General features: G+C 41.0%; 1 protein-coding gene across 1 annotated transcript in view; it reads right to left on the bottom strand.

Moving 5' to 3' along the window:
• The window catches only part of LOC135477728 (mucin-16-like), a 141,302-nt gene that overhangs the window by 11,889 nt on the left and 103,683 nt on the right, over positions 1-25,730 (bottom strand). Inside the window, exons 118-152 of the mRNA XM_064757923.1 lie at positions 25,258-25,571; positions 24,809-24,944; positions 23,658-23,971; positions 23,209-23,344; positions 22,058-22,371; positions 21,609-21,744; positions 20,458-20,771; positions 20,009-20,144; positions 18,858-19,171; positions 18,409-18,544; positions 17,258-17,571; positions 16,866-16,944; positions 16,071-16,286; positions 15,549-15,862; positions 15,099-15,234; positions 13,948-14,261; positions 13,499-13,634; positions 12,762-12,977; positions 12,240-12,553; positions 11,790-11,925; positions 10,639-10,952; positions 10,190-10,325; positions 9,453-9,668; positions 8,931-9,244; positions 8,482-8,617; positions 7,331-7,644; positions 6,882-7,017; positions 6,145-6,360; positions 5,623-5,936; positions 5,173-5,308; positions 4,022-4,335; positions 3,573-3,708; positions 2,419-2,732; positions 1,961-2,096; positions 1,070-1,148 (exon numbers count right to left, since the gene is read on the bottom strand). Of these exons, the coding sequence (XP_064613993.1) occupies positions 1,070-1,148; positions 1,961-2,096; positions 2,419-2,732; positions 3,573-3,708; positions 4,022-4,335; positions 5,173-5,308; positions 5,623-5,936; positions 6,145-6,360; positions 6,882-7,017; positions 7,331-7,644; positions 8,482-8,617; positions 8,931-9,244; positions 9,453-9,668; positions 10,190-10,325; positions 10,639-10,952; positions 11,790-11,925; positions 12,240-12,553; positions 12,762-12,977; positions 13,499-13,634; positions 13,948-14,261; positions 15,099-15,234; positions 15,549-15,862; positions 16,071-16,286; positions 16,866-16,944; positions 17,258-17,571; positions 18,409-18,544; positions 18,858-19,171; positions 20,009-20,144; positions 20,458-20,771; positions 21,609-21,744; positions 22,058-22,371; positions 23,209-23,344; positions 23,658-23,971; positions 24,809-24,944; positions 25,258-25,571 (7,636 nt within the window). The remainder of the gene's footprint in view (positions 1-1,069; positions 1,149-1,960; positions 2,097-2,418; positions 2,733-3,572; positions 3,709-4,021; positions 4,336-5,172; positions 5,309-5,622; positions 5,937-6,144; positions 6,361-6,881; positions 7,018-7,330; positions 7,645-8,481; positions 8,618-8,930; positions 9,245-9,452; positions 9,669-10,189; positions 10,326-10,638; positions 10,953-11,789; positions 11,926-12,239; positions 12,554-12,761; positions 12,978-13,498; positions 13,635-13,947; positions 14,262-15,098; positions 15,235-15,548; positions 15,863-16,070; positions 16,287-16,865; positions 16,945-17,257; positions 17,572-18,408; positions 18,545-18,857; positions 19,172-20,008; positions 20,145-20,457; positions 20,772-21,608; positions 21,745-22,057; positions 22,372-23,208; positions 23,345-23,657; positions 23,972-24,808; positions 24,945-25,257; positions 25,572-25,730) is intronic.

Below are 25,730 nucleotides of genomic sequence, written 5' to 3'. Positions count from 1 at the left end.
ATCAAACTAACAGGATATTATGTTGAATATGACAGAATATTGGGCTTTAACAGAAAACATTCTATTAGTAAACGGTCCTTTTATTTCAATGCAAACGGAATAATGTGTTGCTACCGTTGACACATCAAAACCCACGTCCAACGCACACGTGTATCGCCAGAGTATAGTTTCTAATTCTAAGAAAACTGATAACTGAACAACAACCGCATGCTCAAGCGATGTGGCATGCGCGGATGCATGATATGCCTGGCCGCGGGATGCCGTCTAAACGATGAAAGCAGGATTAACACCATTTTAGGATGGACTAGAGGATGCCGATTAGATACTTTGAACCTCACAATAAAAAATTGGCCACTAACACAATGCAGAATTCACTGCAAATATTAAGGGCGCATGACCTGTAATTATAAAAACACACGCATTATTGTGTAAACGTCTTGTTGTTTTTATTTGACCGCAGACGTCATATCCATAAAAACGTGCCATGTATACGGTGAAACTTAACACGCGGGGGCCTCCGTGGCTCAGGTGGTTAGCGCGCCAGCGCAGCGTAATGACCCAGGAGCTTCTCACCAATGTGGTCGCAATGAGCTCAAGTACATGCGCATACGTTTTGTTAAATCATAGGCCGACATTCTGTTGATACTGACATTTTCAGCAAATCATTTCCACCGTTTTCAAAATATTAGTGTTTTATATAAAACATGTGGCATGTCTACTAGAGTGGTCAAATAGCCGTTTAACATGTATTAGCCTATCAGTTTTTGCCGTGAGTATTATGTGTAAAGAAAAAACGGAATGCAAGGAAGCAAACCACGTTTTCCATGTTGTAGCAAGTCATAATCGTCTACTCCACAAAACGTCACGTAAGGCGGCACGAAAGAGGATCGTCGACTGGTAACAGCCACCATGATCACCCCAGAGACATTGGAAACAGGAGAATCTTGGAGAATGGTATCAACGGAAAACGCGACGTGCGGCATAGCGATGTAGACGTAAAGCAGCGTAACACGGGCTCACCACATTCACCAATATATCCTTCAATATGAGAAGGGACTGATGAACTAACCTAAATCGTGAACGAGTGCCTTCTCCGCACGTGACAGAACAGTCAGACCATGGAGTCCACGAAGAAACGACAGGTGGCGCTGTGATCACAACAAAAAGAGCAGGCATTGTAATGAACGGATTGGTCATGAATATAAGCGATTCACGATCAGATAAGAGTTCTTCTGACGTGTAATTCGTGAAGATTATTGGAATTAAAAAGATCACATGTAAATATCGACATTTAATCAAAAATAAATCGTAAAGCCAAACAAAACAGCACTCAATATATTTGTATTGCTATGGAGTAAGACTGTGACCACCTCTTTAAAATTAAATATCAAAATAAACTAATATGTAGATATCATCAATCAAACACTCCTCAATCAATATCTCCAATTAACAAAATAGAAAATAGTTTAAACGCCCAAATGTCCAAACGAAAAATTTAACTACGTCAGGTTATAATACAAAACGTGGTCCCATAGTACCAAAACAATGGTCTTTACGGCAGAATATTGCATGTCTGCAGATATAAGGGAGCTCTTGTATGCGGATGACACTTTTATCACTGTTTTCAAATGTTATAATATAAAATAACATGGACAAGGTCCCCCTCTGCTCAGAAGCTCAAAACTAACTTTTTACTCAAATCCATTCTCTCAGGCAAGTCATACAGTTCCTGCATAATGACTCATCAACCACACAAAAATGTCAAAAGGCTATACGGAAAATTGCGGTTCTGTGGGCTAAAATCCAAACAAACTCATTTGGGATTTCTCAATTGTTGCCTACGGGCTTAGCAGTCTTATCAACATTGTTGCCTGCAGATACACTTCTTGTGAAACTTGTCTCCTTATCTTTAAATAAAGTCCATTAGTTTTCTCAGACATAGAGAAAAACATAAACTTACTACTGGAAAAACAGGCACGAACATCAAGTTTGAAGTTCACAGGAGACTCAGGGTCAACCTTCTCTGTAACGATCACTCTGATGCGCTCTGCTGTAACTTCAGGTGGGAACACCAGACTCTCCGTACCGTCGAATTCCTATCAAATATAACAGCAAATTTTACCAACTTTTTCCCCAAAAACTCAACATTTTTTACAACGAGCCAATCTTTTGCCAAGAAAAAAAGGGGACATTGTCACATTATAATATAAAAGAAATTTTACCATTAATTTCCTTCTTACTTTAAAAATACCTAATTATTCTCGCATTAACTCAGCTACAAATGAAAAAGTACGCAACAAAGTTATCCGGACATCTTTTTAGTTTCCCTTTTCTATCGACTACTTCTTTGTCTTATCTAGAAAGTTGCATAATACATTTCGTAATTATCATTAATGCTGTAGGTGCATGTAGTTTTACCTTCAGTGGCGATTCTGGTCCTTCGTATGCCGTAAATTCTTCAGATCCCAGCGGCTGAATTTCCACAGTAAACTTTTTGATATTACTGTCTGGTGATTTCGGCAACAGGCTAACACTTCCCAAGGTCACCTCACTCGTCGGTGACAGTGTTACGATTACACTTGGTCTGGCAACACTGCTTGTGTACGGTACTTTACTCGTCGGTCTCAGCTTGGTAACATCTGTCTTATCGTCGTTTGTGGAAATGCTCTCATCCGGTATGACAGTTGGGTCCGCCATGCCGTCAACAATCTGACACACAGTCGGCGTGGTAGCTGCAAAATAGGCAAAGGCATATACGGGTATTACACATATATCCAAACCGTAGCGCTCCACAAAAACGCAGTTTTTCACGTGCTTTCTTCCAAAGCAGGTTGTTCTCAATTTTACATCACTTAAAAACCAAGAAAGAAATTAATGGAAAAGATAATTGTTTTGCAGATGGTTTGACATTATCTCTTTACATATAACTGATTCTTCATACCTATAGGTGGCTGTACTACCGATGGTGTACCAGGTGGCAAAATCACACTTGGTGTTCCCGGAGGAAGTTGTACACTGGTGACTGGTGTAATCCTTGGTGTTGTTGTGGCTGTAACGTCAATAATATAAGAAGTTCTAGGCGGACCAACACTTATTCAATGGTACAGCATCTAACAAAAGTTTAAGCTGTCCGTAATATTACGTTGCGACCACACTTCAGTTAAGTAGTGTTGAATGTTAACAAAATAAAATGTCTGACATATAAAAACCGTAGTAGGTATTTCTACAAAAATCGGCTTAATTCATTTATTTATTGCTGTGGTCTCTTCCGCCGCTCTGAAAAATGTTTTACTTATACGACGTCTGCTACTATTATCTTGGGAGGAAACCGGACAGAGTCTAGGGGAAACTTCTACCATCCGCAGGGTGCTGAAACACCTTTTAACGTACCACCGGATCCAGCACGAGCTGGACATAAACTAACTGCGACCACATAGGTAACAGGCTCCATGGTCGTTTCACTCAGCTGCCACGCTAACCACCTGAGCCAGTAAAGCCCCTTGTCTTTGTGTTGTTGCACAATTTAGTGCTTCGTATGTACAATTATGGCTTAGATTCCTTCAGAAACCTACTAGTCTTAAAGCAAGCGCGGACATCAAGTTTGAAGTTCACAGGAGACTCAGGGTCAACCTTCTCTGTAACGAACACTCTGATGCGTTGTGCTGTAACTTCAGGCGGGAATACCAGACTCTCTGTACCGTCAATCTCCTGTCAAGTAGAACAGCAATTTTACCCACTTCTTCTCAAACAACTCACCATTATTAAGAACGAACCATTCTTTTGAAAAGGGTACATCGTCACATTTTTATATAAGGGAAATTTTACCTTTCTTCTGCTTAATACTTTCATAATACGTAATTATTCTCGCAATAACTCAGCTACAAATGAAAAAGTACGCAACAACGTTTTCCGGACATCTTTTTAGTTTCCCTTTTCTATCGACTACTTCTTTGTCTTATCTAGAAATTTGCATAATACATTTCGTAATTATCATTAATGCTGTAGGTGCATGTACTTTTACCTTCAGTGACGATTCTGGTCCTTCGTATGCCGTAAACTCTTCAGATCCCAGCGGCTGAATTTCCACAGTAAACTTTTTGATATTACTCTCAGGAGATTTTGGCAACAGGCTAACACTTCCCAAGGTCACCTCACTCGTCGGTGACAGTGTAACGATTACACTTGGTCTGGCAACACTGCTTGTGTACGGTACTTTACTCGTCGGTCTCAGCTTGGTAACATCTGTCTTATCGTCGTTTGTGGAAATGCTCTCATCTGGTATGACAGTTGGGTCCGCCATGCCGTCAACAATCTGACACAAAGTCGGCGTGGTAGCTGCAAAATAGGCAAAGGCATATACGGGTATTACATATATATCCAAGCCGCTGCGCTCAGAAAAACACAGTTTTTCACGTGCTTTCTTCCAAAGCAGGTTGTTCTCAATTTTACATCACTTAAAAAAAAAGAAAGAAATTAATGGGAAAGATAATTGTTTTGCAGATGGTTTGACATTATCTCTTTACGTATAACTAATTCTTCATACCTATAGGTGGCTGTACTACCGATGGTGTACCAGGTGGCAAATTCACACTTGGTGTTCCCGGAGGAAGTTGTACACTGGTGACTGGTGTAATCCTTGGTGTTGTTGTGGCTGTAACGTCAATAATATAAGAAGTTCTAGGCGGACCAACACTTATTCAATGGTACAGCATCTAACAAAAGTTTAAGCTGTCAGTAATATTCCGTTGCGACCACACTTCAGTTAAGTAGTGTTGAATGTTAACAAAATAAAATGTCTAACGTATAAAAACCTTAGTAGGTATTTCTACAAAAATCGGCTTTATTCATTTATTTATTGTTGTGGTCTCTTCCGCCGCTCTGAAAAATGTTTTACTTTTACGACGTCTGCTACTATTATCTTGGGAGGAAACCGGGCAGAGTCTAGGGGAAACTTCTACCATCCGCAGGGTGCTGAAACACCTTTTACCGTACCATTGGATCCAGCACGAGCTGGACATAAACTTACTGCGACCACATAGATAACAGGCTCCATGGTCGTTTCACTCAGCTGCCACGCTAACCACCTGAGCCACTAAAGCCCCTTGTATTTGTTGTTGCACAATTTAGTGCTTCTTATGTACAATTATTGCTTAGATTCCTTCAGAAACCTACTAGTCTTAAAGCAGGCGCGGACATCAAGTTTAAAGTTCACAGGAGACTCAGGGTCAACCTTCTCTGTAACGATCACTCTGATGCGTTGTGCTGTAACTTCAGGCGGGAATACCAGACTCTCTGTACCGTCAATCTCCTGTCAAGTAGAACAGCAATTTTACCCACTTCTTCTCAAACAACTCACCATTATTAAGAACGAACCATTCTTTTGATAAGGGTACATCGTCACATTTTCATATAAGGGAAATTTTACCTTTCTTCTGCTTAATACTTTCACAATACGTAATTATTCTCGCATTAACTCAGCTACAAATGAAAAAGTACGCAACAACGTTTTCCGGACATCTTTTTAGTTTCCCTTTTCTATCGACTACTTCTTTTGTCTCATCTAGAAATTTGCATAATACGTTTCGTAATTATCATTAACGCTGTAGGTGCATGTAATTTTACCTTCAGTGGCGATTCTGGTCCTTCGTATGCCGTAAATTCTTCAGATCCCAGCGGCTGAATTTCCACAGTAAACTTCTTGATATTACTCTCAGGAGATTTTGGCAACAGGCTAACACTTCCCAAGGGCACCTCACTCGTCGGTGACAGTGTTACGATTACACTTGGTCTGGCAACACTGCTTGTGTACGGTACTTTACTCGTCGGTCTCAGCTTGGTAACATCTGTCTTATCGTCGTTTGTGGAAATGCTCTCATCCGGTATGACAGTTGGGTCCGCCATGCCGTCAACAATCTGACACACAGTCGGCGTGGTAGCTGCAAAATAGGCAAAGGCATATACGGGTATTACATATATATCCAAACCACAGCGCTCAGAAAAACACAGTTTTTCACGTGCTTTCTTCCAAAGCAGGTTGTTCTCAATTTAACATCACTTAAAAACCAAGAAAGAAATTAATGGAAAAGATAATTGTTTTGCAGATGGTTTGACATTATCTCTTTACATATGACTAATTCTTCATACCTATAGGTGGCTGTACTACCGATGGTGTACCAGGTGGCAAAATCACACTCGGTGTACCCATTGGAGGTTTGACGCTAGGTGTCAACGGTGGTGGTACCACACTTGGAGGGGCAGGTGGCTGTACTACTGATGGTGTACCAGGTGGCAAAATCACACTTGGTGTTCCCGGAGGAAGTTGTACACTGGTGACTGGTGTAATCCTTGGTGTTGTTGTGGCTGTAACGTCAATAATATAAGAAGTTCTAGGCGGACCAACACTTATTCAATGGTACAGCATCTAACAAAAGTTTAAGCTGTCCGTAATATTGCGTTGCGACCACACTTCAGTTAAGTAGTGTCGAATGTTAACAAAATAAAATGTCTACCGTATAAAAACCGTAGTAGGTATTTCTACAAAAATCGGCTTTATTCATTTATTTATTGTTGTGGTCTCTTCCGCCGTTCTCAAAAATGTTTTTATTATACGACGTCTGCTACTATTATCTTGGGAGGAAACCGGACAGAGTCTAGGGGAAACTTCTACCATCCGCAGGGTGCTGAAACACCTTTTACCGTACCACCGGATCCAGCACAAGCTGGACATAAACTTACTGCGACCACATAGATAACAGGCTCCATGGTCGTTTCACTCAGCTGCCACGCTAACCACCTGAGCCACTAAAGCCCCTTGTCTTTGTTGTTGCACAATTTAGTGCTTCTTATGTACAATTATTGCTTAGATTCCTTCAGAAACCTACTAGTCTTAAAGCAGGCGCGGACATCAAGTTTGAAGTTCACAGGAGACTCAGGGTCAACCTTCTCTGTAACGATCACCCTGATGCGTTGTGCTGTAACTTCAGGCGGGAATACCAGATTCTCTGTACCGTCAATCTCCTGTCAAATAGAACAGCAATTTTACCCACATCTTCTCAAACAACTCACCATTATTAAGAAAGAACCATTCTTTTGATAAGGGTACATCGTCACATTTTCATATAAGGGAAATTTTACCTTTCTTCTGCTTAATACTTTAATAATACGTAATTATCCTCGCATTAACTCAGCTACAAATGAAAAAGTACGCAACAACATTTTCCGGACATCTTTTTAGTTTCCCTTTTCTATCGACTACTTCTTTGTCTTATCTAGAAATTTGCATAATACATTTCGTAATTATCATTAATGCTGTAGGTGCATGTAGTTTTACCTTCAGTGGCGATTCTGGTCCTTCGTATGCCGTAAATTCTTCAGATCTCAGCGGCTGAATTTCCACAGTAAACTTTTTGATATTACTCTCAGGAGATTTTGGCAACAGGCTAACACTTCCCAAGGTCACCTCACTCGTCGGTGACAGTGTTACGATTACACTTGGTCTGGCAACACTGCTTGTGTACGGTACTTTACTCGTCGGTCTCAGCTTGGTAACATCTGTCTTATCGTCGTTTGTGGAAATGCTCTCATCTGGTATGACAGTTGGGTCCGCCATGCCGTCAACAATCTGACACACAGTCGGCGTGGTAGCTGCAAAATAGGCAAAGGCATATACGGGTATTACATATATATCCAAACCGCAGCGCTCAGAAAAACGCAGTTTTTCACGTGCTTTCTTCCAAAGCAGGTTGTTCTCAATTTTACATCACTTAAAAACCAAGAAAGAAATTAATGGGAAAGATAATTGTTTTGCAGATGGTTTGACATTATCTCTTTACGTATAACTAATTCTTCATACCTATAGGTGGCTGTACTACCGATGGTGTACCAGGTGGCAAATTCACACTTGGTGTTCCCGGAGGAAGTTGTACACTGGTGACTGGTGTAATCCTTGGTGTTGTTGTGGCTGTAACGTCAATAATATAAGAAGTTCTAGGCGGACCAACACTTATTCAATGGTACAGCATCTAACAAAAGTTTAAGCTGTCAGTAATATTCCGTTGCGACCACACTTCAGTTAAGTAGTGTTGAATGTTAACAAAATAAAATGTCTAACGTATAAAAACCTTAGTAGGTATTTCTACAAAAATCGGCTTTATTCATTTATTTATTGTTGTGGTCTCTTCCGCCGCTCTGAAAAATGTTTTACTTTTACGACGTCTGCTACTATTATCTTGGGAGGAAACCGGGCAGAGTCTAGGGGAAACTTCTACCATCCGCAGGGTGCTGAAACACCTTTTACCGTACCATTGGATCCAGCACGAGCTGGACATAAACTTACTGCGACCACATAGATAACAGGCTCCATGGTCGTTTCACTCAGCTGCCACGCTAACCACCTGAGCCACTAAAGCCCCTTGTATTTGTTGTTGCACAATTTAGTGCTTCTTATGTACAATTATTGCTTAGATTCCTTCAGAAACCTACTAGTCTTAAAGCAGGCGCGGACATCAAGTTTAAAGTTCACAGGAGACTCAGGGTCAACCTTCTCTGTAACGATCACTCTGATGCGTTGTGCTGTAACTTCAGGCGGGAATACCAGACTCTCTGTACCGTCAATCTCCTGTCAAGTAGAACAGCAATTTTACCCACTTCTTCTCAAACAACTCACCATTATTAAGAACGAACCATTCTTTTGATAAGGGTACATCGTCACATTTTCATATAAGGGAAATTTTACCTTTCTTCTGCTTAATACTTTCACAATACTTAATTATTCTCGCATTAACTCAGCTACAAATGAAAAAGTACGCAACAACGTTTTCCGGACATTTTTTAGTTTCCCTTTTCTATCGACTACTTCTTTTGTCTCATCTAGAAATTTGCATAATACGTTTCGTAATTATCATTAACGCTGTAGGTGCATGTAATTTTACCTTCAGTGGCGATTCTGGTCCTTCGTATGCCGTAAATTCTTCAGATCCCAGCGGCTGAATTTCCACAGTAAACTTCTTGATATTACTCTCAGGAGATTTTGGCAACAGGCTAACACTTCCCAAGGGCACCTCACTCGTCGGTGACAGTGTTACGATTACACTTGGTCTGGCAACACTGCTTGTGTACGGTACTTTACTCGTCGGTCTCAGCTTGGTAACATCTGTCTTATCGTCGTTTGTGGAAATGCTCTCATCCGGTATGACAGTTGGGTCCGCCATGCCGTCAACAATCTGACACACAGTCGGCGTGGTAGCTGCAAAATAGGCAAAGGCATATACGGGTATTACATATATATCCAAACCACAGCGCTCAGAAAAACACAGTTTTTCACGTGCTTTCTTCCAAAGCAGGTTGTTCTCAATTTAACATCACTTAAAAACCAAGAAAGAAATTAATGGAAAAGATAATTGTTTTGCAGATCGTTTGACATTATCTCTTTACATATGACTAATTCTTCATACCTATAGGTGGCTGTACTACTGATGGTGTACCAGGTGGCAAAATCACACTCGGTGTACCCATTGGAGGTTTGACGCTAGGTGTCAACGGTGGTGGTACCACACTTGGAGGGGCAGGTGGCTGTAGTACTGATGGTGTACCAGGTGGCAAAATCACACTTGGTGTTCCCGGAGGAAGTTGTACACTGGTGACTGGTGTAATCCTTGGTGTTGTTGTGGCTGTAACGTCAATAATATAAGAAGTTCTAGGCGGACCAACACTTATTCAATAGTACAGCATCTAACAAAACTTTAAGCTGTCAGTAATATTGCGTTGCGACCACACTTCAGTTAAGTAGTGTTAAATGTTAACAAGATAAAATGTCTACCGTATAAAAACCGTAGTAGGTATTTCTACAAAAATCGGCTTTATTCATTTATTTATTGTTGTGGTCTCTTCCGCCGTTCTCAAAAATGTTTTACTTATACGACGTCTGCTACTATGATCTTGGGAGGAAACCGGGCAGAGTCCAGGGGAAACTTCTACCATCCGCAGGGTGCTGAAACACCTTTTACCGTACCACCGGATCCAGCACAAGCTGGACATAAACTTACTGCGACCACATAGATAACAGGCTCCATGGTCGTTTCACTCAGCTGCCACGCTAACCACCTGAGCCACTAAAGCCCCTTGTCTTTGTTGTTGCACAATTTAGTGCTTCTTATGTACAATTATTGCTTAGATTCCTTCAGAAACCTACTAGTCTTAAAGCAGGCGCGGACATCAAGTTTGAAGTTCACAGGAGACTCAGGGTCAACCTTCTCTGTAACGATCACCCTGATGCGTTGTGCTGTAACTTCAGGCGGGAATACCAGATTCTCTGTACCGTCAATCTCCTGTCAAATAGAACAGCAATTTTACCCACATCTTCTCAAACAACTCACCATTATTAAGAAAGAACCATTCTTTTGATAAGGGTACATCGTCACATTTTCATATAAGGGAAATTTTACCTTTCTTCTGCTTAATACTTTAATAATACGTAATTATCCTCGCATTAACTCAGCTACAAATGAAAAAGTACGCAACAACATTTTCCGGACATCTTTTTAGTTTCCCTTTTCTATCGACTACTTCTTTGTCTTATCTAGAAATTTGCATAATACATTTCGTAATTATCATTAATGCTGTAGGTGCATGTAGTTTTACCTTCAGTGGCGATTCTGGTCCTTCGTATGCCGTAAATTCTTCAGATCTCAGCGGCTGAATTTCCACAGTAAACTTTTTGATATTACTCTCAGGAGATTTTGGCAACAGGCTAACACTTCCCAAGGTCACCTCACTCGTCGGTGACAGTGTTACGATTACACTTGGTCTGGCAACACTGCTTGTGTACGGTACTTTACTCGTCGGTCTCAGCTTGGTAACATCTGTCTTATCGTCGTTTGTGGAAATGCTCTCATCTGGTATGACAGTTGGGTCCGCCATGCCGTCAACAATCTGACACACAGTCGGCGTGGTAGCTGCAAAATAGGCAAAGGCATATACGGGTATTACATATATATCCAAACCGCAGCGCTCAGAAAAACGCAGTTTTTCACGTGCTTTCTTCCAAAGCAGGTTGTTCTCAATTTTACATCACTTAAAAACCAAGAAAGAAATTAATGGGAAAGATAATTGTTTTGCAGATGGTTTGACATTATCTCTTTACGTATAACTAATTCTTCATACCTATAGGTGGCTGTACTACCGATGGTGTACCAGGTGGCAAATTCACACTTGGTGTTCCCGGAGGAAGTTGTACACTGGTGACTGGTGTAATCCTTGGTGTTGTTGTGGCTGTAACGTCAATAATATAAGAAGTTCTAGGCGGACCAACACTTATTCAATGGTACAGCATCTAACAAAAGTTTAAGCTGTCAGTAATATTCCGTTGCGACCACACTTCAGTTAAGTAGTGTTGAATGTTAACAAAATAAAATGTCTAACGTATAAAAACCTTAGTAGGTATTTCTACAAAAATCGGCTTTATTCATTTATTTATTGTTGTGGTCTCTTCCGCCGCTCTGAAAAATGTTTTACTTTTACGACGTCTGCTACTATTATCTTGGGAGGAAACCGGGCAGAGTCTAGGGGAAACTTCTACCATCCGCAGGGTGCTGAAACACCTTTTACCGTACCATTGGATCCAGCACGAGCTGGACATAAACTTACTGCGACCACATAGATAACAGGCTCCATGGTCGTTTCACTCAGCTGCCACGCTAACCACCTGAGCCACTAAAGCCCCTTGTATTTGTTGTTGCACAATTTAGTGCTTCTTATGTACAATTATTGCTTAGATTCCTTCAGAAACCTACTAGTCTTAAAGCAGGCGCGGACATCAAGTTTAAAGTTCACAGGAGACTCAGGGTCAACCTTCTCTGTAACGATCACTCTGATGCGTTGTGCTGTAACTTCAGGCGGGAATACCAGACTCTCTGTACCGTCAATCTCCTGTCAAGTAGAACAGCAATTTTACCCACTTCTTCTCAAACAACTCACCATTATTAAGAACGAACCATTCTTTTGATAAGGGTACATCGTCACATTTTCATATAAGGGAAATTTTACCTTTCTTCTGCTTAATACTTTCACAATACTTAATTATTCTCGCATTAACTCAGCTACAAATGAAAAAGTACGCAACAACGTTTTCCGGACATCTTTTTAGTTTCCCTTTTCTATCGACTACTTCTTTTGTCTCATCTAGAAATTTGCATAATACGTTTCGTAATTATCATTAACGCTGTAGGTGCATGTAATTTTACCTTCAGTGGCGATTCTGGTCCTTCGTATGCCGTAAATTCTTCAGATCCCAGCGGCTGAATTTCCACAGTAAACTTCTTGATATTACTCTCAGGAGATTTTGGCAACAGGCTAACACTTCCCAAGGGCACCTCACTCGTCGGTGACAGTGTTACGATTACACTTGGTCTGGCAACACTGCTTGTGTACGGTACTTTACTCGTCGGTCTCAGCTTGGTAACATCTGTCTTATCGTCGTTTGTGGAAATGCTCTCATCCGGTATGACAGTTGGGTCCGCCATGCCGTCAACAATCTGACACACAGTCGGCGTGGTAGCTGCAAAATAGGCAAAGGCATATACGGGTATTACATATATATCCAAACCACAGCGCTCAGAAAAACACAGTTTTTCACGTGCTTTCTTCCAAAGCAGGTTGTTCTCAATTTAACATCACTTAAAAACCAAGAAAGAAATTAATGGAAAAGATAATTGTTTTGCAGATCGTTTGACATTATCTCTTTACATATGACTAATTCTTCATACCTATAGGTGGCTGTACTACCGATGGTGTACCAGGTGGCAAAATCACACTCGGTGTACCCATTGGAGGTTTGACGCTAGGTGTCAACGGTGGTGGTACCACACTTGGAGGGGCAGGTGGCTGTACTACTGATGGTGTACCAGGTGGCAAAATCACACTTGGTGTTCCCGGAGGAAGTTGTACACTGGTGACTGGTGTAATCCTTGGTGTTGTTGTGGCTGTAACGTCAATAATATAAGAAGTTCTAGGCGGACCAAAACTTATTCAATGGTACAGCATCTAACAAATGTTTAAGCTGTCAGTAATATTGCGTTGCGACCACACTTCAGTTAAGTAGTGTTGAATGTTAACAAAATAAAATGTCTAACGTGTAAAAACCGTAGTAGGTAGTTCTACAAGAATCCGCTTAATTCATTTATTTATTGTTGTGGTCTCTTCCGCCGTTCTCAAAAATGTTTTACTTATACGACGTCTGCTACTATTATCTTGGGAGGAAACCGGACAGAGTCTAGGGGAAACTTCTACCATCCGCAGGGTGCTGAAACACCTTTTACCGTACCACCGGATCCAGCACGAGCTGGACATAAACTTACTGCGACCACATAGATAACAGGCTCCATGGTCGTTTCACTCAGCTGCCACGCTAACCACCTGAGCCACTAAAGCCCCTTGTATTTGTTGTTGCACAATTTAGTGCTTCTTATGTACAATTATTGCTTAGATTCCTTCAGAAACCTACTAGTCTTAAAGCAGGCGCGGACATCAAGTTTGAAGTTCACAGGAGACTCAGGGTCAACCTTCTCTGTAACGATCACTCTGATGCGTTGTGCTGTAACTTCAGGCGGGAATACCAGATTCTCCGTACCGTCAATCTCCTGTCAAATAGAACAGCAATTTTACCCACATCTTCTCAAACAACTCACCATTATTAAGAAAGAACCATTCTTTTGAAAAGGGTACATCGTCACATTTTCATATAAGGGAAATTTTAACTTTCTTCTGCTTAATACTTTAATAATACGTAATTATTCTCGCATTAACTCAGCTACAAATGAAAAAGTACGCAACAACGTTTTCCGGACATCTTTTTAGTTTCCCTTTTCTATCGACTACTTCTTTGTCTTATCTAGAAATTTGCATAATACATTTCGTAATTATCATTAATGCTGTAGGTGCATGTAGTTTTACCTTCAGTGGCGATTCTGGTCCTTCGTATGCCGTAAATTCTTCAGATCCCAGCGGCTGAATTTCCACAGTAAACTTCTTGATATTACTCTCAGGAGATTTTGGCAACAGGCTAACACTTCCCAAGGTCACCTCACTCGTCGGTGACAGTGTTACGATTACACTTGGTCTGGCAACACTGCTTGTGTACGGTACTTTACTCGTCGGTCTCAGCTTGGTAACATCTGTCTTATCGTCGTTTGTGGAAATGCTCTTATCTGGTATGACAGTTGGGTCCGCCATGCCGTCAACAATCTGACACACAGTCGGCGTGGTAGCTGCAAAATAGGCAAAGGCATATACGGGTATTACATATATATCCAAACCGCAGCGCTCAGAAAAACACAGTTTTTCACGTGCTTTCTTCCAAAGCAGGTTGTTCTCAATTTTACATCACTTAAAAACCAAGAAATAAATTAATGGAAAAGATAATTGTTTTGCAGACCGATTGACATTATCTCTTTACGTATAACTAATTCTTCATACCTATAGGTGGCTGTACTACCGATGGTGTACCAGGTGGCAAAATCACACTTGGTGTTCCCGGAGGAAGTTGTACACTGGTGACTGGTGTAATCCTTGGTGTTGTTGTGGCTGTAACGTCAATAATATAAGAAGTTCTAGGCGGACCAACACTTATTCAATGGTACAGCATCTAACAAAACATTCAGCTGTCAGTAATATTGCGTTGCGACCACACTTCAGTTAAGTAGTGTTGAATGTTAACAAAATAAAATGTCTAACATATAAAAACCGTAGTAGGTATTTCTACAAGAATCGGCTTTATTCATTTATTTATTGTTGTGGTCTCTTCCGCCGTTCTCAAAAATGTTTTACTTATACGACGTCTGCTACTATGATCTTGGGAGGAAACCGGGCAGAGTCCAGGGGAAACTTCTACCATCCGCAGGGTGCTGAAACACCTTTTACCGTACCACCGGATCCAGCACGAGCTGGACATTAACTTACTGCGACCACATAGATAACAGGCTCCATGGTCGTTTCACTCAGCTGCCACGCTAACCACCTGAGCCACTAAAGCCCCTTGTATTTGTTGTTGCACAATTTAGTGCTTCTTATGTACAATTATTGCTTAGATTCCTTCAGAAACCTACTAGTCTTAAAGCAGGCGCGGACATCAAGTTTGAAGTTCACAGGAGACTCAGGGTCAACCTTCTCTGTAACGATCACTCTGATGCGTTGTGCTGTAACTTCAGGCGGGAATACCAGATTCTCCGTACCGTCAATCTCCTGTCAAATAGAACAGCAATTTTACCCACATCTTCTCAAACAACTCACCATTATTAAGAAAGAACCATTCTTTTGAAAAGGGTACATCGTCACATTTTCATATAAGGGAAATTTTACCTTTCTTCTGCTTAATACTTTAATAATACGTAATTATTCTCGCATTAACTCAGCTACAAATGAAAAAGTACGCAACAACGTTTTCCGGACATCTTTTTAGTTTCCCTTTTCTATCGACTACTTCTTTTGTCTTTTCTAGAAATTTGCATAATACGTTTCGTAATTATCATTAACGCTGTAGGTGCATGTAATTTTACCTTCAGTGGCGATTCTGGTCCTTCGTATGCCGTAAATTCTTCAGATCCCAGCGGCTGAATTTCCACAGTAAACTTTTTGATATTACTCTCAGGAGATTTTGGCAACAGGCTAACACTTCCCAAGGTCACCTCACTCGTCGGTGACAGTGTTACGATTACACTTGGTCTGGCAACACTGCTTGTGTACGGTACTTTACTCGTCGGTCTCAGCTTGGTAACATCTGTCTTATCGTCGTTTGTGGAAATGCTCTCATCTGGTATGACAGTTGGGTCCGCCATGCCGTCAACAATCTGACACACAGTCGGCGTGGTAGCTGCAAAATAGGCAAAGGCATATACGGGTATTACATATATATCCAAACCGCAGCGCTCAGAAAAACACAGTTTTTTACGTGCTTTCTTCCAAAGCAGGTTGTTCTCAATTTTACATCACTTAAAAACCAAGAAAGAAATTAATGGAAAAGATAATTGTTTCGCAGATCGTTTGACATTATCTCTTTACATATGACTAATTCTTCATACCTATAGGTGGCTGTACTACTGATGGTGTACCAGGTGGCAAAATCACACTCGGTGTACCCATTGGAGGTTTGACGCTAGGTGTCAACGGTGGTGGTACCACACTTGGAGGGGCAGGTGGCTGTAGTACTGATGGTGTACCAGGTGGCAAAATCACACTTGGTGTTCCCGGAGGAAGTTGTACACTGGTGACTGGTGTAATCCTTGGTGTTGTTGTGGCTGTAACGTCAATAATATAAGAAGTTCTAGGCGGACCAACACTTATTCAATGGTACAGCATCTAACAAAAGTTTAAGCTGTCAGTAATATTGCGTTGCGACCACACTTCAGTTAAGTAGTGTTGAATGTTAACAAGATAAAATGTCTACCGTATAAAAGCCTTAGTAGGTATTTCTACAAAAATCGGCTTTATTCATTTATTTATTGTTGTGGTCTCTTCCGCCGTTCTCAAAAATGTTTTACTTATACGACGTCTGCTACTATTATCTTGGGAGGAAACCGGACAGAGTCTAGGGGAAACTTCTACCATCCGCAGGGTGCTGAAACACCTTTTACCGTACCACCGGATCCAGCACGAGCTGGACATAAACTTACTGCGACCACATAGATAACAGGCTCCATGGTCGTTTCACTCAGCTGCCACGCTAACCACCTGAGCCACTAAAGCCCCTTGTATTTGTTGTTGCACAATTTAGTGCTTCTTATGTACAATTATTGCTTAGATTCCTTCAGAAACCTACTAGTCTTAAAGCAGGCGCGGACATCAAGTTTGAAGTTCACAGGAGACTCAGGGTCAACCTTCTCTGTAACGATCACTCTGATGCGTTTGTGCTGTAACTTCAGGCGGGAATACCAGATTCTCCGTACCGTCAATCTCCTGTCAAATAGAACAGCAATTTTACCCACATCTTCTCAAACAACTCACCATTATTAAGAAAGAACCATTCTTTTGATAAGGGTACATCGTCACATTTTCATATAAGGGAAATTTTACCTTTCTTCTGCTTAATACTTTAATAATACGTAATTATTCTCGCATTAACTCAGCTACAAATGAAAAAGTACGCAACAACATTTTCCGGACATCTTTTTAGTTTCCCTTTTCTATCGACTACTTCTTTGTCTTATCTAGAAATTTGCATAATACATTTCGTAATTATCATTAATGCTGTAGGTGCATGTAGTTTTACCTTCAGTGGCGATTCTGGTCCTTCGTATGCCGTAAATTCTTCAGATCCCAGCGGCTGAATTTCCACAGTAAACTTTTTGATATTACTCTCAGGAGATTTTGGCAACAGGCTAACACTTCCCAAGGTCACCTCACTCGTCGGTGACAGTGTTACGATTACACTTGGTCTGGCAACACTGCTTGTGTACGGTACTTTACTCGTCGGTCTCAGCTTGGTAACATCTGTCTTATCGTCGTTTGTGGAAATGCTCTCATCTGGTATGACAGTTGGGTCCGCCATGCCGTCAACAATCTGACACACAGTCCGCGTGGTAGCTGCAAAATAGGCAAAGGCATATACGGGTATTACATATATATCCAAACCGCAGCGCTCAGAAAAACGCAGTTTTTCACGTGCTTTCTTCCAAAGCAGGTTGTTCTCAATTTTACATCACTTAAAAACCAAGAAATACATTAATGGAAAAGATAATTGTTTTGCAGACCGTTTGACATTATCTCTTTACGTATAACTAATTCTTCATACCTATAGGTGGCTGTACTACTGATGGTGTACCAGGTGGCAAAATCACACTTGGTGTTCCCGGAGGAAGTTGTACACTGGTGACTGGTGTAATCCTTGGTGTTGTTGTGGCTGTAACGTCAATAATATAAGAAGTTCTAGGCGGACCAAAACTTATTCAATGGTACAGCATCTAACAAATGTTTAAGCTGTCAGTAATATTGCGTTGCGACCACACTTCAGTTAAGTAGTGTTGAATGTTAACAAAATAAAATGTCTACCGTATAAAAACCTTAGTAGGTATTTCTACAAGAATCGGCTTAATTCATTTATTTATTGTTGTGGTCTCTTCCGCCGTTCTCAAAAATGTTTTACTTATACGACGTCTGCTACTATTATCTTGGGAGGAAACCGGGCAGAGTCTAGGGGAAACTTCCACCATCCGCAGGGTGCTGAAACACCTTTTACCGTACCACCGGATCCAGCACGAGCTGGAAATAAACTTACTGCGACCACATAGGTAACAGTCTCCATGGTCGTTTCACTCAGCTGCCACGCTAACCACCTGAGCCACTAAAGCCCCTTGTATTTGTTGTTGCACAATTTAGTGCTTCTTATGTACAATTATTGCTTAGATTCCTTCAGAAACCTACTAGTCTTAAAGCAGGCGCGGACATCAAGTTTGAAGTTCACAGGAGACTCAGGGTCAACCTTCTCTGTAACGATCACTCTGATGCGTTGTGCTGTAACTTCAGGCGGGAATACCAGACTCTCTGTACCGTCAATCTCCTGTCAAGTAGCACAGCAATTTTACCCACTTCTTCTCAAACAACTCACCATTATTAAGAACGAACCATTCTTTTGAAAAGGGTACATCGTCACATTTTCATATAAGGGAAATTTTACCTTTCTTCTGCTTAATACTTTAATAATACGTAATTATTCTCGCATTAACTCAGCTACAAATGAAAAAGTACGCAACAACGTTTTCCGGACATCTTTTTAGTTTCCCTTTTCTATCGACTACTTCTTTGTCTTATCTAGAAATTTGCATAATACATTTCGTAATTATCATTAATGCTGTAGGTGCATGTAGTTTTACCTTCAGTGGCGATTCTGGTCCTTCGTATGCCGTAAATTCTTCAGATCCCAGCGGCTGAATTTCCACAGTAAACTTCTTGATATTACTCTCAGGAGATTTTGGCAACAGGCTAACACTTCCCAAGGTCACCTCACTCGTCGGTGACAGTGTTACGATTACACTTGGTCTGGCAACACTGCTTGTGTACGGTACTTTACTCGTCGGTCTCAGCTTGGTAACATCTGTCTTATCGTCGTTTGTGGAAATGCTCTTATCTGGTATGACAGTTGGGTCCGCCATGCCGTCAACAATCTGACACACAGTCGGCGTGGTAGCTGCAAAATAGGCAAAGGCATATACGGGTATTACATATATATCCAAACCGCAGCGCTCAGAAAAACGCAGTTTTTCACGTGCTTTCTTCCAAAGCAGGTTGTTCTCAATTTTACATCACTTAAAAACCAAGAAATAAATTAATGGAAAAGATAATTGTTTTGCAGACCGATTGACATTATCTCTTTACGTATAACTAATTCTTCATACCTATAGGTGGCTGTACTACCGATGGTGTACCAGGTGGCAAAATCACACTTGGTGTTCCCGGAGGAAGTTGTACACTGGTGACTGGTGTAATCCTTGGTGTTGTTGTGGCTGTAACGTCAATAATATAAGAAGTTCTAGGCGGACCAACACTTATTCAATGGTACAGCATCTAACAAAACATTCAGCTGTCAGTAATATTGCGTTGCGACCACACTTCAGTTAAGTAGTGTTGAATGTTAACAAAATAAAATGTCTAACATATAAAAACCGTAGTAGGTATTTCTACAAGAATCGGCTTTATTCATTTATTTATTGTTGTGGTCTCTTCCGCCGTTCTCAAAAATGTTTTACTTATACGACGTCTGCTACTATGATCTTGGGAGGAAACCGGGCAGAGTCCAGGGGAAACTTCTACCATCCGCAGGGTGCTGAAACACCTTTTACCGTACCACCGGATCCAGCACGAGCTGGACATAAACTTACTGCGACCACATAGATAACAGGCTCCATGGTCGTTTCACTCAGCTGCCACGCTAACCACCTGAGCCACTAAAGCCCCTTGTATTTGTTGTTGCACAATTTAGTGCTTCTTATGTACAATTATTGCTTAGATTCCTTCAGAAACCTACTAGTCTTAAAGCAGGCGCGGACATCAAGTTTGAAGTTCACAGGAGACTCAGGGTCAACCTTCTCTGTAACGATCACTCTGATGCGTTGTGCTGTAACTTCAGGCGGGAATACCAGATTCTCCGTACCGTCAATCTCCTGTCAAATAGAACAGCAATTTTACCCACATCTTCTCAAACAACTCACCATTATTAAGAAAGAACCATTCTTTTGAAAAGGGTACATCGTCACATTTTCATATAAGGGAAAATTTACCTTTCTTCTGCTTAATACTTTAATAATACGTAATTATTCTCGCATTAACTCAGCTACAAATGAAAAAGTAAGTAACAACGTTTTCCGGACATCTTTTTAGTTTCCCTTTTCTATCGACTACTTCTTTGTCTTATCTAGAAATTTGCATAATACATTTCGTAATTATCATTAATGCTGTAGGTGCATGTAGTTTTACCTTCAGTGGCGATTCTGGTCCTTCGTATGCCGTAAATTCTTCAGATCCCAGCGGCTGAATTTCCACAGTAAACTTTTTGATATTACTCTCAGGAGATTTTGGCAACAGGCTAACACTTCCCAAGGGCACCTCACTCGTCGGTGACAGTGTTACGATTACACTTGGTCTGGCAACACTGCTTGTGTACGGTACTTTATTCGTCGGTCTCAGCTTGGTAACATCTGTCTTATCGTCGTTTGTGGAAATGCTCTCATCTGGTATGACAGTTGGGTCCGCCATGCCGTCAACAATCTGACACACAGTCGGCGTGGTAGCTGCAAAATAGGCAAAGGCATATACGGGTATTACATATATATCCAAACCGCAGCGCTCAGAAAAACACAGTTTTTCACGCGCTTTCTCCCAAAGTAGGTTGTTCTCAATTTTACATCACTTAAAAACCAAGAAAGAAATTAATGGAAAAGATAATTGTTTTGCAGATCGTTTGACATTATCTCTTTACATATGACTAATTCTTCATACCTATAGGTGGCTGTACTACTGATGGTGTACCAGGTGGCAAAATCACACTTGGTGTTCCCGGAGGAAGTTGTACACTGGTGACTGGTGTAATCCTTGGTGTTGTTGTGGCTGTAACGTCAATAATATAAGAAGTTCTAGGCGGACCAAAACTTATTCAATGGTACAGCATCTAACAAATGTTTAAGCTGTCAGTAATATTGCGTTGCGACCACACTTCAGTTAAGTAGTGTTGAATGTTAACAAAATAAAATGTCTAACATATAAAAACCGTAGTAGGTATTTCTACAAGAATCGGCTTTATTCATTTATTTATTGTTGTGGTCTCTTCCGCCGTTCTCAAAAATGTTTTACTTATACGACGTCTGCTACTATGATCTTGGGAGGAAACCGGGCAGAGTCCAGGGTAAACTTCTACCATCCGCAGGGTGCTGAAACACCTTTTACCGTACCACCGGATCCAGCACGAGCTGGACATAAACTTACTGCGACCACATAGATAACAGGCTCCATGGTCGTTTCACTCAGCTGCCACGCTAACCACCTGAGCCACTAAAGCCCCTTGTATTTGTTGTTGCACAATTTAGTGCTTCTTATGTACAATTATTGCTTAGATTCCTTCAGAAACCTACTAGTCTTAAAGCAGGCGCGGACATCAAGTTTGAAGTTCACAGGAGACTCAGGGTCAACCTTCTCTGTAACGATCACTCTGATGCGTTGTGCTGTAACTTCAGGCGGGAATACCAGATTCTCCGTACCGTCAATCTCCTGTCAAATAGAACAGCAATTTTACCCACATCTTCTCAAACAACTCACCATTATTAAATAAGAACCATTCTTTTGAAAAGGGTACATCGTCACATTTTCATATAAGGGAAAATTTACCTTTCTTCTGCTTAATACTTTAATAATACGTAATTATTCTCGCATTAACTCAGCTACAAATGAAAAAGTAAGTAACAACGTTTTCCGGACATCTTTTTAGTTTCCCTTTTCTATCGACTACTTCTTTGTCTTATCTAGAAATTTGCATAATACATTTCGTAATTATCATTAATGCTGTAGGTGCATGTAGTTTTACCTTCAGTGGCGATTCTGGTCCTTCGTATGCCGTAAATTCTTCAGATCCCAGCGGCTGAATTTCCACAGTAAACTTTTTGATATTACTCTCAGGAGATTTTGGCAACAGGCTAACACTTCCCAAGGGCACCTCACTCGTCGGTGACAGTGTTACGATTACACTTGGTCTGGCAACACTGCTTGTGTACGGTACTTTATTCGTCGGTCTCAGCTTGGTAACATCTGTCTTATCGTCGTTTGTGGAAATGCTCTCATCTGGTATGACAGTTGGGTCCGCCATGCCGTCAACAATCTGACACACAGTCGGCGTGGTAGCTGCAAAATAGGCAAAGGCATATACGGGTATTACATATATATCCAAACCGCAGCGCTCAGAAAAACACAGTTTTTCACGCGCTTTCTCCCAAAGTAGGTTGTTCTCAATTTTACATCACTTAAAAACCAAGAAAGAAATTAATGGAAAAGATAATTGTTTTGCAGATCGTTTGACATTATCTCTTTACATATGACTAATTCTTCATACCTATAGGTGGCTGTACTACTGATGGTGTACCAGGTGGCAAAATCACACTTGGTGTTCCCGGAGGAAGTTGTACACTGGTGACTGGTGTAATCCTTGGTGTTGTTGTGGCTGTAACGTCAATAATATAAGAAGTTCTAGGCGGACCAAAACTTATTCAATGGTACAGCATCTAACAAATGTTTAAGCTGTCAGTAATATTGCGTTGCGACCACACTTCAGTTAAGTAGTGTTGAATGTTAACAAAATAAAATGTCTAACGTATAAAAACCGTAGTAGGTAGTTCTACAAGAATCCGCTTAATTCATTTATTTATTGTTGTGGTCTCTTCCGCCGTTCTCAAAAATGTTTTACTTATACGACGTCTGCTACTATTATCTTGGGAGGAAACCGGACAGAGTCTAGGGGAAACTTCTACCATCCGCAGGGTGCTGAAACACCTTTTACCGTACCACCGGATCCAGCACGAGCTGGACATAAACTTACTGCGACCACATAGATAACAGGCTCCATGGTCGTTTCACTCAGCTGCCACGCTAACCACCTGAGCCACTAAAGCCCCTTGTATTTGTTGTTGCACAATTTAGTGCTTCTTATGTACAATTATTGCTTAGATTCCTTCAGAAACCTACTAGTCTTAAAGCAGGCGCGGACATCAAGTTTGAAGTTCACAGGAGACTCAGGGTCAACCTTCTCTGTAACGATCACTCTGATGCGTTGTGCTGTAACTTCAGGCGGGAATACCAGATTCTCCGTACCGTCAATCTCCTGTCAAATAGAACAGCAATTTTACCCACATCTTCTCAAACAACTCACCATTATTAAGAAAGAACCATTCTTTTGAAAAGGGTACATCGTCACATTTTCATATAAGGGAAATTTTAACTTTCTTCTGCTTAATACTTTAATAATACGTAATTATTCTCGCATTAACTCAGCTACAAATGAAAAAGTACGCAACAACGTTTTCCGGACATCTTTTTAGTTTCCCTTTTCTATCGACAACTTCTTTGTCTTATCTAGAAATTTGCATAATACATTTCGTAATTATCATTAATGCTGTAGGTGCATGTAGTTTTACCTTCAGTGGCGATTCTGGTCCTTCGTATGCCGTAAATTCTTCAGATCCCAGCGGCTGAATTTCCACAGTAAACTTCTTGATATTACTCTCAGGAGATTTTGGCAACAGGCTAACACTTCCCAAGGTCACCTCACTCGTCGGTGACAGTGTTACGATTACACTTGGTCTGGCAACACTGCTTGTGTACGGTACTTTACTCGTCGGTCTCAGCTTGGTAACATCTGTCTTATCGTCGTTTGTGGAAATGCTCTTATCTGGTATGACAGTTGGGTCCGCCATGCCGTCAACAATCTGACACACAGTCGGCGTGGTAGCTGCAAAATAGGCAAAGGCATATACGGGTATTACATATATATCCAAACCGCAGCGCTCAGAAAAACACAGTTTTTCACGTGCTTTCTTCCAAAGCAGGTTGTTCTCAATTTTACATCACTTAAAAACCAAGAAATAAATTAATGGAAAAGATAATTGTTTTGCAGACCGATTGACATTATCTCTTTACGTATAACTAATTCTTCATACCTATAGGTGGCTGTACTACCGATGGTGTACCAGGTGGCAAAATCACACTTGGTGTTCCCGGAGGAAGTTGTACACTGGTGACTGGTGTAATCCTTGGTGTTGTTGTGGCTGTAACGTCAATAATATAAGAAGTTCTAGGCGGACCAACACTTATTCAATGGTACAGCATCTAACAAAACATTCAGCTGTCAGTAATATTGCGTTGCGACCACACTTCAGTTAAGTAGTGTTGAATGTTAACAAAATAAAATGTCTAACATATAAAAACCGTAGTAGGTATTTCTATAAGAATCGGCTTTATTCATTTATTTATTGTTGTGGTCTCTTCCGCCGTTCTCAAAAATGTTTTACTTGAACGACGTCTGCTACTATGATCTTGGGAGGAAACCGGGCAGAGTCCAGGGGAAACTTCTACCATCCGCAGGGTGCTGAAACACCTTTTACCGTACCACCGGATCCAGCACGAGCTGGACATAAACTTACTGCGACCACATAGATAACAGGCTCCATGGTCGTTTCACTCAGCTGCCACGCTAACCACCTGAGCCACTAAAGCCCCTTGTATTTGTTGTTGCACAATTTAGTGCTTCTTATGTACAATTATTGCTTAGATTCCTTCAGAAACCTACTAGTCTTAAAGCAGGCGCGGACATCAAGTTTGAAGTTCACAGGAGACTCAGGGTCAACCTTCTCTGTAACGATCACTCTGATGCGTTGTGCTGTAACTTCAGGCGGGAATACCAGATTCTCCGTACCGTCAATCTCCTGTCAAATAGAACAGCAATTTTACCCACATCTTCTCAAACAACTCACCATTATTAAGAAAGAACCATTCTTTTGAAAAGGGTACATCGTCACATTTTCATATAAGGGAAATTTTACCTTTCTTCTGCTTAATACTTTAATAATACGTAATTATTCTCGCATTAACTCAGCTACAAATGAAAAAGTAAGTAACAACGTTTTCCGGACATCTTTTTAGTTTCCCTTTTCTATCGACTACTTCTTTGTCTTATCTAGAAATTTGCATAATACATTTCGTAATTATCATTAATGCTGTAGGTGCATGTAGTTTTACCTTCAGTGGCGATTCTGGTCCTTCGTATGCCGTAAATTCTTCAGATCCCAGCGGCTGAATTTCCACAGTAAACTTTTTGATATTACTCTCAGGAGATTTTGGCAACAGGCTAACACTTCCCAAGGGCACCTCACTCGTCGGTGACAGTGTTACGATTACACTTGGTCTGGCAACACTGCTTGTGTACGGTACTTTATTCGTCGGTCTCAGCTTGGTAACATCTGTCTTATCGTCGTTTGTGGAAATGCTCTCATCTGGTATGACAGTTGGGTCCGCCATGCCGTCAACAATCTGACACACAGTCGGCGTGGTAGCTGCAAAATAGGCAAAGGCATATACGGGTATTACATATATATCCAAACCGCAGCGCTCAGAAAAACACAGTTTTTCACGTGCTTTCTTCCAAAGTAGGTTGTTCTCAATTTTACATCACTTAAAAACCAAGAAAGAAATTAATGGAAAAGATAATTGTT

Source organism: Liolophura sinensis, chromosome 11 (assembly GCF_032854445.1).
Source record: "Liolophura sinensis isolate JHLJ2023 chromosome 11, CUHK_Ljap_v2, whole genome shotgun sequence".
In the NCBI taxonomy this organism is placed as follows: Eukaryota; Metazoa; Mollusca; class Polyplacophora; order Chitonida; family Chitonidae; genus Liolophura; species Liolophura sinensis.
Note: the sequence above shows the minus strand (reverse complement) of the source record. Positions and strands in the feature narration are given on the sequence as shown.